The sequence below is a fragment of the Equus caballus genome, chromosome 27 (assembly GCF_041296265.1).
Source record: "Equus caballus isolate H_3958 breed thoroughbred chromosome 27, TB-T2T, whole genome shotgun sequence".
Classification (NCBI taxonomy): Eukaryota; Metazoa; Chordata; class Mammalia; order Perissodactyla; family Equidae; genus Equus; species Equus caballus.
The window spans coordinates 56,066,871-56,081,068 of record NC_091710.1 but is presented as its reverse complement, the minus strand read 5'-3'; the positions used below and the strand labels follow the sequence as shown (position 1 = coordinate 56,081,068).

Below are 14,198 nucleotides of genomic sequence, written 5' to 3'. Positions count from 1 at the left end.
TCGTCTGGGTTTATCAGATGTTCTCCAGAACACGCTTTGTAGGAAAAGATCTACAGCTGTCAGACTCTTCCATGTGGATGGTTATCAGTGATGGCTCAGCCGTCTTCCCCTTTCCAATCTTTTTTTTTTTTTTTTAAATAATTTGGAAAAAGCTCTGACTAGAAAAGAAGAGAGATAATTTAGGAGAATAACGGTTAGATGTTCTTCCCAGTCCATAGCCAGCAAATGCAGAAAGATCTCTCAGAACAAAAAACTTAAAGTATTATTCTAGTGCAGGATTTTTTTTTTTTTTTTGCTGAGGAAAATTGGCCCGGAGCTAACATCTATTCCCAATTTCCTCTTTTTTTTTCTTTCTTTCTCACCTCAAAGCCCTAGGACACAGTTGTGTATCCTAGTTGTAGGTCATTCTCGTTCCTCTATGTGGGATGCCCACACAGTAATGTTTGAAAACCAGTGGGTCAGTACACGCCCAGGACCCAAACCAGCGAACCCCTGGCCGCTGAAGTGGAGCACACGAACACAACCACTTGGCCACAGGGCCAGCCCCTAGTGCAGGAATTTCATAAGTGGTTAATAAGTGTTTGCAGACTCTGTAAGATAAATGAGGACTGCTTCCGTTTACTGACCAGTCACCACAAGCACAGCAACTGTGCTGAGTCCTGACACACTGTCCTGGTTTGGTGTTAGCAATGATGCTGTGAGGCGGGTGCTGTTACCCCACTTTACAGGTGGGAAAACAAAGTCTGTCACCAGTTAAGGAACGTGACTAAGGACACCAAGTCTAAGTGTTAAAGCCCGTAATCGAGCCTCGTCTGAACTCAGCGTTTCAGCTTTTGGCCCCTAAGAGTAACTACTTCTCACTAAGTTTGACAGCCATGCGGTTCTCATAGGTAAGGAGCTGAAGACTATTTTATAACAGAGCTTTGATCCAGAAAAAACCTGGAAAATTTGGAGATAAAGGGGAAGCGGCAGAGCGGGTGACGTTGACACTGAGTGAGGTCACTTAGGGTTGGCGAGCGGCTGGCTCCCTGCTCCCTCCGACCGTGTCCGCGGCTGCAGTCCATGCCAGGAGCAGGACTTGCTTCAGCCCTGGATGTCACTGGGTGTTGCATATTGATTTGAACGAATTAACTACCACTGAAAGGAAAATGGATTGATGCTATGCACACAGAAGGCACTCAAATCACTAAATCTCCTTTTAGTACCAATGGAAAATTTTTGTGGAGTGTTCCACACGATTTTTACTTCTGCTGTGGGAGAAAAACAGAACTGAGTCTTGGAGTCAGGCCCGCTTCCTGTTTTTCTCAGGTTTGTGGTGCACGGCTTGACCACTGGCGAGCAATACATCTTCCGAGTGAAAGCCGTCAATGCCGTCGGGACAAGCGAGAATTCGCAGGAGTCTGACGTCATAAAGGTCCAGGCCGCCCTCAGTGAGTCATTCAGGGGCTGTTCTGCTCCAATTTTCGGTTCTCCAGTGCATTTTAATTTCTGCACAAATAAACATTTATGATGCCATTTGGAATATTACCAGAGGAAAAAAGTGGGTGTAAATGGTTGAGCAGAGAACATGTAATTCTGTGGAAACCTCTTGTCGGTCGGCTACTTATCTTGGAAATGCCAGTGTGAGAGGGAGAAATGAGAATATGCTAATAAAATGCAAATTAAAGCCAGAAAATTTTATTAGAGGTCACATTTGTTTCCAAGCTCATGTACTCACATTAAAACATAAGCTATAAGGGGTGAATGTCACTTTTCAAAATAGATGCCAAACAACGTCAATGGCCTTTTTAGCTATTTTTAGTTCAAGGAACTTTAATAAATCATTCCAGAAATTTTCAAATGTTTATGTAACTTTGTTCATAAATAGTGATCTTTAAAAATTATTTTGATCAAACTGAACAATTCAGGCCTTAAATTGCAGTGACGGCCCTAGAAAACTTGATCTATGTGGCTCTGAGTTTTATAATTGCTGCCCTGGCTATTTCATACTAAATGCACCACAGCTTCGAAATGTTCAGGAACATCTTGAATCAGGAATGTCAAATATGACACTCTTTGATTCATAGTACTCTCACTTCACTTCTGAAAGAAATGTTTTGCTGTTTCGTTACTTTTGTCTCCAACCAAATTTAAGAACATTTTTGGAAATTAAGGTTTCTCTTCTAACAATAAATAAAATCATTTCTGAGGAATGTCAAATCTGATAACACTTAGGTGAGCAATCTAGCAAAAAATCCATCTTTCTTTGTTTTAAGGTCATTATTCTAATCTATCAATTTCTCCCACGGGGACTTTCAAACATTCCCATTTGTCCTTTTAAGCCATTCCTACCACGTGAAAACCAATCATTTCCATTTTTACTCTACAGTAAGGACAGCTCATTCTCAGCTCCCCTGCATCCCGGGTCACAGAGGACGACCACAGCTTCCTCAGACTCTGGGGGAGCAGACACACATCCTTTCTCAACCAGTTAGGAAAGGATGGTCCTTTTCCTAATATGGTGTCAAAATGGGGAATATGAATTCATACTCCCCTGAATGCATGTGAAGTTTTATGACTATGTAGGAAATGAAGACTTCCTGACCGAAACAATGTTCGTGGTCACCAGCCGCGAGAGGTACAGTGTCTTCTTCGTGGGCGCAACGAGAAACTCCTTCTTGAGGTCTTCCTTGGATGAGGGGGGAGAACCTATTATTTCAAGTGTCCAGGCCAGACTCAAATAATGCATTGCCCTTGCAGTATTGAAATATTGGAAGATGTGTTTAGAAATAGCAATAGACATATGTGAGAGGAACTTTTTCTTGTTTACCTACTCTCTTTAAAGGAAGAGATGAAAACCAAGATGGTTAGAAGGTAGGCCAAGGAAGGGAGAGAGGGCCCTGGTGCTCAGGGCCTCCTCGTTCCTGCATGTCGGCCCCAGGAGGTGGGGTAACGAGAAGGAAAGCTGAGCTGAGATCCACGTCCCTTCCCGCTGTGTTTCCTTGCAGCCGTCCCATCGTATCCTTATGGGATCACCCTTCTGAACTGTGACGGCCACTCCATGACCCTGGGCTGGAAGGTGCCTAAATTCAGCGGTGGCGCGCCCATCCTCGGTTACTATATAGACAAGCGTGAGGCCCATCATAAAAACTGGCATGAGGTCAACGCCGCACCCATCCAGGAGAGGATCCTGACGGTTGGTTTTACGGATTCATTTTTTTTTTTGCTGTGTGAATGCACATTTGGGGCAGCGTCCTCCACTCAGTATTTCAGAGTTCAGTGACATTAGATAATTTGATAGAGAAACAAAAATAGATTTAAAAAAAATGCACAGCATCCTGAGATCACAGAGCTCTAGAAGGGGAAGCATCTGAGGAAGAGGTTCTTTCTGAGAATCAATGAAGAGGAGGAAAGCCAAGTAAGGGGGCAGTTTGACAGTGACGCTGCTGTGACAGCACCCCGGCCTCCAAGGCCCGGTCGCAACATGGCTTTTGTGGACCATGAGCCCGGGGAAGGCAGGATGCCTGCATCCTTGTGCAGAGCGGGGCTAAGGGACAGAGTCTGTCCTCAGCAAGTACTTAGCAGAAGAAGGATGTTGCCCCTCTGTTCGTTTATCACCATTTTCCTAACAAGCTTGTATTTCAGCCTCTGAGCAGTCACTTGCCCAAATACCCATTGTGCCCAGGTGCAGAGAGTAGAAAGTACACGGGTTTGGAGTAAGAAAGATCCAGAATCAAATCCAGACGCAAACCGTTAGCAGCCAGCGGGCTTTCTCTTTCTCTCTCTGAGGCTGCCGTACTCCATCTGAACAACAAACTGCACAGTTTGTGTGTGACAGAAACAAGTGAAGAAGGCATTTATGCTGCACCTGGGCTGCCCGAGGCGGCCGGCGACGGGAGCCCGCATCCTTCCCTCAGTGGCGAGATGAGTCTGTTTCACGGGACTCTCTTCAGATGTAAGATGAGGAGTTTTTTGGTAGGGGGAGGAGACTGTCAGAAAGTCTAATCTCGGCCTTGTAGAAGACTCTACCTTATTATATTTATATGATATATACCTCTCATATATTTTGTGTATATTATGACATGTGTTGCCCAAATTCCAGCTCGTTCCCATGACCCCGGCCACGAGGCAGGGCTGCTGGCCCTGGTCCAGGCCTTCCCCTTGTCTTCAGTGGCGCAGACCAGGCAGAGCCAAGTGGCTGTGGAACGTAGATGTCGAGACCTAAGGGACCTCAAGCCAGTGTATGGGGAGACGGTGACAGGGTGCCCGGCGTCACACGGCCAGGCCACGGCCCACGAGGACGCTCCTTCTCCAGCCCACGACATCCAGGGCGCAGGCGTCTGCCGGGAGGACGTGGCCTTGAGAGCGGGTCCCCTCACCTCTGCTTTGCCGCTTGCTCTCTGTGCCTTTCATCTCTCTGAGCCTCAGTTTCCCTGTCTGCCCTAAGGCTGCCTGCAGGAGCATCTGTGGGATGAACGAGGCGTAATATGTCAGGATTAACGTAGGGACTGCGACTTGGCAGGCATACAAACAGCCTTCCTCAGATTACGGAGTGGAATTGACTGACAAGGTCCCTCACCCTCGTATTCCGTTCTATAAATCAATCATAAGTACTCCTTTTCCTCAATAAATTATAATGTGGCTTTTATTTCACGTATTAATTTAAATAAAATCTAAATAGGTCGACGGCTTGACTGAAGGCTCATCATATGAATTCAAAATTGCTGCCACCAACCTGGCCGGGATCGGGCAGCCGTCTGACCCCAGTGAGCTCTTCAAGTGTGAGGCCTGGACCATGCCCGAACCTGGTAAGAGGCTTCGCTCCTAGATCCCGCCGCGGGCACAGGGGGCTGGCCAGGTAAGGAGGCGGCTTTGCATGTGCTGGCCCGGTGCCTGCAGCCAGCCCACCCCAGCCTCTGCAGCCAGCAGGCCTCCAGTCATTTTGCGTGCGGCAGCTCCACGATTGTGCAGGCACCGGGGCATGGCTGTGAGGCACGTGGACCCAGGCCCTGGAGCCTGGGCAGCGTTCAGACAGGTCAGCAGCTGACAAGCAGGGGCCATCAGCGCTGAAGGCTGAGGCAGGATGGAGGCACCTAGAAGGGACACCTGTCCCAGCTGCAGAGCGAGGCCTGGCTCGCCACAGTCAGTGATGCTGCAGCCTGAGCCTGGTCGGGGCCGTCTGCATCCAGCTCCTCCCAAAGGGGCAGGGAGACCCGGGAAGACGGCTCCCAGGCGGGAGCTGAGGCAGAGCGTGACATGAGGATTCTCGCGTGTGTTATTAGCTACGGTTCTCCAGCCCCGGGACCATGTGGGGATCCTGGGCCTCTGGTCCCAAAATGTGGAATCGTTGCAAATCTGCACTTATTTAGGACTCTACATTGTAAAGCTGTTTTCACAAATTCTCAAGTACCAGCCCTTAGTTTCTTTGTATTCGCTCCCTCAGGAACCCAAACACAATGGGTAATTTGTCCATTTTTTTTTCTTTTTTACAGATGGGCACCTGAGCTAACAACTGTTGCTAATCTTTTTTTTTTTTTTCCTGCTTTTTCTCCCCACATCCCCCCAGTATATAGTTGTATGTTTTTTACTTGTGGGTCCCTCTAGTTGTGGCATGTGGGACGCCACCTCAACGTGGCCTGACAAGCAGTGCCATGTCCGTGCCCCGGATCCGAACCGGCGAAACCCCGGGCCACTGAAGTGGAGCATGTGAACCTAACCACTCCGCCACGGGGCGGCCCCTGGTTCATATTTGGAACAAAACAAAACAACCCCCAAACAATAAATATACAGTTGAAGGCTAAAAGCTCGAAAACCCAAAAACTCAGACTATTTCTCAATTTTGTGGCCAGATCATATTGCTTTTTCTTCTTTTCCTTTTTTGTAAAGAAATTAATTTTTGCCCCTTGGGAAAGTGAATGGAGGGGAAAGCTGTTGAGGTCTCCAGACCATTTATGGGGCCTCATATGAAACGGCTGAGTGATGCTCAGAGGATGCAGTGTGGTTTACTTACCGTGGAGCTGCTGCCGGCTTCCCTTTGATGCCCAAACCTCCTCTGGGCCAGGGGAATCAGGGCCGCACCCCTGCAGAATCGCTCTGGGCGTCTGTGGAAGGCAGGGTGATGTGGTGGGGGATCAGGTGCATGCGTCAGCTGGAAGGTGGACTGGTTAGCTGGCAGGCAGGTGGACTGGTTAGCTGGCAGGTGTACTGGTTAGCCAGCAGGTGGACTAGTCAGCTGGCAGGTGTAGTGGTTAGCCATCAGGTGTGCTGGTTAGCCGGCAGGTGTTTTGGTTAGCTGGCAGGTGTACCAGCTAGCCAGCAGGTGGACAGGTTAGCTGGCAGGCGTATTGGTTAGCCAGCAGGTGGACTGGTCAGCTGGCTGGTGTAGTGGTTAGCCGTCAGGTGTGCTGGTCAGCTGGCAGATGTACCAGTTAGCTGGCAGGTGTACCAGTTAGCCAGCAGGTGTACTGGTTAGCTGGCAGGTGTACTGGTTAGCCAGCAGGTGGACTGGTTAGCTGGCAGGTGTACCAGTTAGCCAGCAGGTGGACAGGTTAGCTGGCAGGTGTACTGGTTAGCTAGCAGATGGACTGGTTAGCCAGCAGGTGTTTTGGTTAGCTGCCAGGTGTACCAGTTAGCCAGCAGGTGGACAGTTTAGCTGGCAGGTGTACTGGTTAGCTAGCGGATGGACTGGTTAGCCGGCAGGTGTTTTGGTTAGCTGGCAGGTGTACCAGCTAGCCAGCAGGTGGACAGGTTAGCTGGCAGGTGTATTGGTTAGCCAGCAGGTAGACTGGTCAGCTGGCAGGTGTAGTGGTTAGCCGTCAGGTGTGCTGGTCAGCTGGCAGATGTACCGGTTAGCTGGCAGGTGTACCAGTTAGCCAGCAGGTGGACTGGTTAGCTGGCAGGTGTACCAGTTAGCCAGCAGATGGACAGGTTAGCTGGCAGGTGTACTGGTTAGCCAGCAGGTGTTTTGGTTAGCTGGCAGGTGTACCAGTTAGCCGGCAGGTGTACCAGTTAGCTGACAGGTGGTCAGGCTCTCTGAAGGAAGACGTGTGATGGCCAGGTTTCCAGCACGGTGGGCGGGTCACATGAGTGCCCTTCCTTTTCTGCACACCTTTTCTCCCTGTGAGACGTACCTGCTGGTCCTGACTGAGTGATGTGGGCTCCTGAATTATCCCAAGTTATCCGCAGTCACGTAGATGCCTAATGGGTGAGGCTGCAGGAACACGAAGCCAGACTCTCCCCCAACTCCCAATGCCCGGCTCAGCCCCGCTCCTCACGCCCACTCCCGAGAAAGGCAGTCTCTACATTTAGTGAGGAGTAAAGTGACGTCGGTGGTGAGGAGGCTCCTGAGGAAGCTGCGTGTCCACAGGGCACAGATGCGCGGCGTTGGCACGTGCGTGCACGTGTGCAGACTAAACTCGACGTTTCAGGTCCTGCCTACGATCTGACGTTCTGCGAGGTCAGGGACACGTCGCTGGTGATGCTGTGGAAAGCCCCGGTGTACTCTGGCAGCAGTCCTGTTTCTGGGTATTTCGTGGACTATAGGGAAGAAGACGCTGGAGAATGGGTCACCGTGAACGAGGCGACGACTGCGAATCGTTACTTAAAGGTGAGGGCACTCCTCCGGTGACTGGCTGCCTTCTGGGAAAGTGCTTTTGACGCCGTATCAGACTAGCTCAACGCCCCCCGATGAGCCCGTTCAGTGAGAGGGCATCTTGGTGGCAGCAGAGCGGGTGGCAGAGCACAGGTCCAGCAGGTGGTGGTGAAGCCCTTGAGGAGGAGCCACTCTGCTCACACCCCACAAGGGGCCATGTGCCTGGTGGGGACGGTCCACGCCCGCCTGTTTCCCTCCATTTATTGTAGCCTAACAACCATTAACAGCGCTGGGAGAGCTGAGACTGGTATGTTTATAGGCTGTGTTTGTGTGCTTTCCACAGAAATGATTAATATTGTCTTTCCACTTCAAGTCCCGTATTTAACTTACTTAATTCTTGTGATTCTAATAGAAGTCTATCTGATAAACGATGTACACACATACATATATGCACACAGTTTTAATACATTGGACGGATTTATAATGTGTGAATTTCTCTATCCTCTCTTTCTGTAAATACTTCTATTTTTAGCACCTAGAATTTACCAGTCACGGGGTCAGTTGTGACAACCACCCGCAGACCCACAGGCCCCTGTGCCCTGGCTCACGGGCCCGGCTGCCCTTGTCCAGAGGCTTTCCTCTTGTGGTTGTGGGCTCTGCGGTGTGGTTTATACAGAGAGGTGACACACCCCGTACTTAGAGAAAGCCCACACCTGAGTTAGACGCACGGCTGCACGTCTACAGAGGCGTAAATGTGCAGGGACCTCTGGAAAACAAGTTCGTAACGTGAAACAAGATCAGTCTCCTTTGAATGAACAAATCAGCTTCTAAGAATCTAGCTGGATAAATTGTTAGAAATTAGCTAATGTGTGTTTTATTTATGGTTATCACTGCAAATTATAATACACATAATCTATATACACACAAGAAGAGATCAATTTAATTCTGATGTGTCCAAATGATGGGATATTTCACACAGTTTAAAATCACATTTAAAATAATATTTGGTCCAACAGATTTATGTTCAATATGAACACCAGATTACAAACTAAACGATATGATTTTAATTTTGTTTAAAATGTGCAAAGAAAAAAGAAAGAGAATATATCAGAATTGCAGCAAATCTGTTGATTCTTGTAAGGATTGTAAGATTGTAAATGATCGTGGTCTCTTTTCCCTCCTGCTTTTTTACCTTACTCTGCAGAGCTCTTCCAACAAGAAGAATAAGTTATTTTTAAAGAGAAAGTAGGTTCATAATAAAATGTGAAAAGTAATGAAGTCATCTTCATTTACTCACATGTGACGTTTGCTCTGCCTTCTCAAGGTCAGTGACCTGCACCAAGGCAAAACCTATGTCTTCCGAGTTCGGGCAGTGAATGCAAGTGGGGTAGGGAAACCCTCGGACACTTCTGAACCTGTGCTCGTGGAAGCCAGGCCAGGTGAGGTTTGACTGCTCAGCTGCTCAAAATAGCACAACATTTAGAACATCAATTATTTGGAAGGAGAGTATGCATGTATTATGTATGTCTACATGGATGGATGGATGGATAGATGGGTGGATGGATGGGTAGATGGATGGATGGATTGGGTGTATGTATGGATGGATGGATGGGTTGGGCGGATGGATGGATGAATTGGGTGAATGAATGGATGGATGGATGGATGGATGGATGAATGGATGGGTGGATGATGGATGGATGGATGGATGGATGGATGGGTGGGTGGATGGATGGATGATGGATGATATGTATCCTGTCATGTTTTCAGAAGAGTTGGATTGGCAGGTGAGACGGAGTGTGTACTCAAGCCCTGCATACGGTCTAACATCCCTGGGTGGGATTCGGGCAACTTAAGTCGGTTTGTGGGGTCGGCAGGGTCTTTATTTGGAGCAGTAAAACAACATGCAGGAATGATGATGGCCGTTTATACTACTGCTGAATTTTGATCAGGAAATTATAAAGCCCTCGGTAGCTTCCTTGGTTGCAAGTAATAAACACCCAGTTGAGGTGACCTTAACAGGGGAGTACTTGCAAGGGTGGGAGGTGCCTCACAGGATACGTGGGGAAGGAGGGTACCTGAGTCGCAGAAAGAGAATCAACCAGAAACTGTAGAACATGTTTCCTCTCTCGTTTCTCCTCTCTCTGGATATGGCCTCGTGTTATTCTGCCCCCTGGCTCTTGGTGCTTCTCCATCTCCTTGGTAACTGAGAGCATTCATAGGTACCCAGCCTCAGCTTCACGCACTGCCGAGGCTGAGGTGTCCCCTCCAGTTCCTAATTCCTAAGGGTAGATTCTCTCTGGCCTGCGTTGGGCCAGGTGTCCACTTGGTCAAAAAGCCACAAACAAACTGCCCTCCACAAAGGAAAAGGTCGGGGAAGAGGGGCCCGTGTGAGGGTGAAATCAGCTCATGTAACCTCGGCTGCCTGGGCCCTGGGAACAGGTGAGGGCATGAGATCTCAGAGGGAAAATGGGGCTTTGTGGCCAGGACCAGCAGCTGTTAAAGGCTTTCTCCAGCCGTCCTGGATGCAGAAAAGGGAATGGACAGAAATGTGAGGATGTAAAAAAGACCCCAACCACTCTGCCATCTGTATCCTGCCTGGAGTGGTTCTCTCTTTCATGATTCTCCTACTTAATGTCCCAGACGGATGGTAAGTCAAAACTGATGATTCGATGTAAAGTAAGCTCTCTGCCTGTGCCAGTGGCTCTCCCAAAAAAGAATCCAGAGGACAGCGTGTTCCTGAGACGTCTGCCCCTCTTCTTGCTCTGCAGGCACTAAGGAGATCAGTGCGGGAGTGGATGAAGAAGGCAACATCTACCTGAGTTTCGACTGCCAGGAGATGACGGACGCCTCTCAGTTCACCTGGTGTAAATCCTACGAGGACATTGGGGATAATGAGAGGTTCAAGGTCGAGACCGTGGGTGACCAGTAAGTCACACTTTGAAGCTGCTCGTCGTGGCCCCTCAGAGACCCCGCAGACACGGGCAATTCATGTCCCCTCTTCTCTTTCAGCTCGAAGCTGTACTTTAAGCATCCGGATAAAGAAGACTTAGGGACTTATTCTGTGTCTGTAAGTGACACGGATGGGGTGTCCTCCAGCTTTGTCTTGGATCCACAAGGTAATATCTATGGGACACAGGCTTGTTTTTGGGTTTTACAACACTTTCAAAGATTGACACTAACGTGGAAAAGACTGATTTGCTTAGAAAAAGGGCACGTGTTTGTGGGAGGCTGGGGGTGGGGAAATTTTTTATAAGTCAAAAGTTACTTTAGAAATTAAACAAACTCTAGAGTTAGTACTCTATCCACCAAATAAATCACTGGTCCAGGACATGTTGCTTATGTAACTTCCACTTGTACTTTTCAAGTTGAGTTTTAGTTCCATTTCCGGAGTTTGGCAGGTAGGAAGTAGCATATTAGCAAAGAAGCCCATAAAATTAATGAGCGACATTAATCCTCCCAACACTGAATAATCGGGACGGTAAAAGAAAACAAATGTACATATATTTGTATGTGTGCGAAATAATATTTAATTGCCATAGTCAAAGTCTCTCACTCTCTTACAAATAGAAGACTGGAAAGCAGTGAAAAAGCCTGTTTGCTCTGAACGGGGAACAACAGTAGTTACGCTTAGGTGGGTTCACAGATGTGAGTTCAGCAGGCAAATGGACCCATGAGGTGGATTCTGTCACGCTGGGTTTAAATTTATTTCTGTCCAACCCTCATCTACCCTACCTATAGGTCAGGGTCAACCTTACAAGTTTTAAAAATGACCAGCCAGTGGGGCCGGCCCTGTGGCGAAGTGGTTAAGTTCGCGCGCTCTGCTGCAGGCAGCCCAGTGTTTCGTTGGTTCGAATCCTGGGCGCGGACATGGTACTGTTCATCAAGCCATGCTGAGGCGGCATCCCACATGCCACAACTAGAAGGACCCACAACTAAGAATATACAACTATGTACTGGGGGCTTTGGGGAGAAAAAGGAAAAAATAAAATCTTTAAAAAAAAAAAAAAAATGATCAGCCAGTGACGTGGCACGAACTATGTTGCGTGGGGCAGAATCCTCAAATCTCCGAGTTTCTTTGGGTCTTTAAAAGCTTTTGAGTCTCCGTTAAAATGCAGGGTCCTCTGGGATGCCTTAAGCTTGATAAACAGGCCCTTGGGGTATCAGTTGGCATCTTGATTGGCAGCATGCGAAGGGGGTGATCCTGAGGAATCCTGACACTGGATGGGTGTCGTGGGGGTAAGGAGCTTGGATCCCAGCTGGGAGACAGCATCCTCATGGCTTCAGATGTCTGCTGGTGCGGCTCACATGTTGGGTAAAATTGGGTAAGTTCATGCAAATTTAGAAGACGCAGCAGGAGGGCAGCAGAGGGGTCCGCACTGTCTCTGCTTCCCAGGGTCCTTGGTGTGCTTGCTGCTCTCAGACACGCAGGAACGGACCAGAATCTGCCCTCGTGCTTTTAAAGCTGCCCTTTCTGACTCGAATTCAGGGGTCTTCAAACACTTTTTTACTCACAAAACATCCTTAAAGAATTCTGAAAAGTGATGTACTCCTCGGCACCATCTTTAAGTTTATAGACAACCTTTTCAACTTAATTTTAAATAGCTGCAAACGATGAAAGTTTCCAGCATATTTTATATTGTATATGGACTTTAAATATATTTTATGCGAAACCTTGGAGATACAGATTTACCTCCTTTGATCTATGGAAATTCCTACAAGACCTGATTGGGAGCATCGGCTCTCCTGTCAGACCACCCCCCGGACTGAGTTTACTTTCCGTCAGTAAAAGTCTGACTTGATTTTCAGTTCAAATAAACATGTTCATACATGCCCTCGTGACCACAGTCTCATTTCTAAATTCTAATTTTAAGAAGAAAGGAAGGAGAAAAGCAAAAAGGAAGGAAGGAAAGACAAAGGAAGAAATGGTTTAGAATCTTCCATTTTTCAAAACTTGCACTTGGGACTCTCAGGAACAATGCATTCCGTTTTCTTTCTTTTTTTTCTCACTTGTGGGAAAACGCCACAGAGGAATTCTGGGTGGATGAGAGGTGTGTTGGAAGGACATTTTGAAAGAAGGAAAATAACAGGCTCCCCGCACATTCTCAGTCAGCCAGATCAATTTTAGGAAAAGTTCATGTGGGATTAGAGGGTCTGGAAATGGATCTCTTTAAATTTCCCCTCTGCAAAGACTTCCTCTCTTCCAGGAATATGCCTGCCCCTCCCCCAAGCCCCCACTCCCCGAGACCTCAGCCCTAAGCTCCTAAGCTGTCCCTTTAGTTATTTAAGTGGCAAGGATCTTAGTCGCAGATGACTTACAATTTATTGAAGAGTCTTCGCAGGTTAAAGTTATCCCCACATCCTTTCCACTGCTAGTTCAAATTTCTCCCACATCCTCAACTTTAATCTTGGTGGTGTAAAATCTCTACTATCGTTTAGCCTTGCAATTGTTTGCCGACTTCTGAACATATAGATCAAAAATCAACGAATGTATTCTTCTTAATTTTAGAGCTTGAACGTTTGATGGCTCTGAGCAACGAAATCAAAAATCCCAGTAAGTAAGCCTGGAGCCCTGCAGGTGCAATTGCCAACCAGGCAGGGCCATAGTCCCTGGGGTGTGGAGCTCTCCAAGGAACACTCTGGGGAGAGGATGACATTGTCTGATGCTCCCAGCTTACAGGCTTGTCACCTACTCATTTAACACAAATATGAGCTTATATTGTAATTTGTAGAAATTCTCATTGCATAGAGAGTGTTTTGAATTTTGGGTTTAGTATAGCTCTCCCTAATTCAAATGAGATGTCTGTCAAATAGATCTCCAGTGATTGAATTTCATTGACTACAGAAAGAATACACCCATGTGTAGTCACTGGATCCATTGAGAAAGCCACACCGTGCATGCATGCACACACACACAACTCACACAGCAGGCACGTGCACACACAACTCACACAGTAGGCACGTGCACAGAACTCACATAGCAGGGGCTTTACACGCAACAACTAGACTTTTCTTTTCTACTTTTGGTTTTCATCATCCAACTCAATACTCCAGGGTTTCACATTCTCAAAACATTTAATGAGGATTGATATTTTCCTACAATATGCAACTGTTCCTTCTCACAAGGATTCATGCATTATTGACTTGTGGTTTCTTTCCTTCCTGTAGCGATTCCTCTGAAATCTGAATTAGCTTATGAGATTTTTGATAAGGGCCAGGTTCGCTTCTGGCTCCAGGCTGAGCACTTATCACCAGACGCCAGCTACCGATTTATTATTAATGACAGAGAAGTCTCTGACAGCGAGGTGAGTCCCATGGAACGAGCTCCGCCTCCGGAGAGGGCCTGGGTTTACTCCGGTGCGTCAGTTATTAGAGTCAATATTCTGTGTCTGTTTTCATCCCCTTTTGAGCTGTAGAAATTGGGGTGTAGAAGGTTGACAAGATGAATGAGAGATGGCTGATTCTTGCCATGTTCAGAGACTTGGTCTGGGTAGATAAGAGATCAGGAGTCTTTTAAGTCCAAGCCTGTTGGAATTAAAAAATGACAAACTATGTTCTAGAGACGTTGAGCTTGCTTTTATTGAAAAGTTTAGATTACATGGGAGAGGGGGGAAATATCCTTGATGGATCA

At 47.5% G+C, this 14,198-nt stretch overlaps 1 protein-coding gene across 12 annotated transcripts in view; it reads left to right on the top strand.

Annotated features, from left to right (window-relative positions):
* Positions 1–14,198, top strand: part of MYOM2 (myomesin 2) — a 93,472-nt gene that overhangs the window by 43,447 nt on the left and 35,827 nt on the right. For all 12 annotated transcript variants that reach the window (XM_070252790.1, XM_005606427.4, XM_001495857.6 and 9 more), the window contains 9 exons: positions 1,309–1,430; positions 2,988–3,175; positions 4,661–4,787; positions 7,407–7,585; positions 8,895–9,009; positions 10,339–10,495; positions 10,580–10,686; positions 13,077–13,121; positions 13,736–13,872. In XM_070252790.1, the coding sequence (XP_070108891.1) occupies positions 1,309–1,430; positions 2,988–3,175; positions 4,661–4,787; positions 7,407–7,585; positions 8,895–9,009; positions 10,339–10,495; positions 10,580–10,686; positions 13,077–13,121; positions 13,736–13,872 (1,177 nt within the window). The remainder of the gene's footprint in view (positions 1–1,308; positions 1,431–2,987; positions 3,176–4,660; positions 4,788–7,406; positions 7,586–8,894; positions 9,010–10,338; positions 10,496–10,579; positions 10,687–13,076; positions 13,122–13,735; positions 13,873–14,198) is intronic.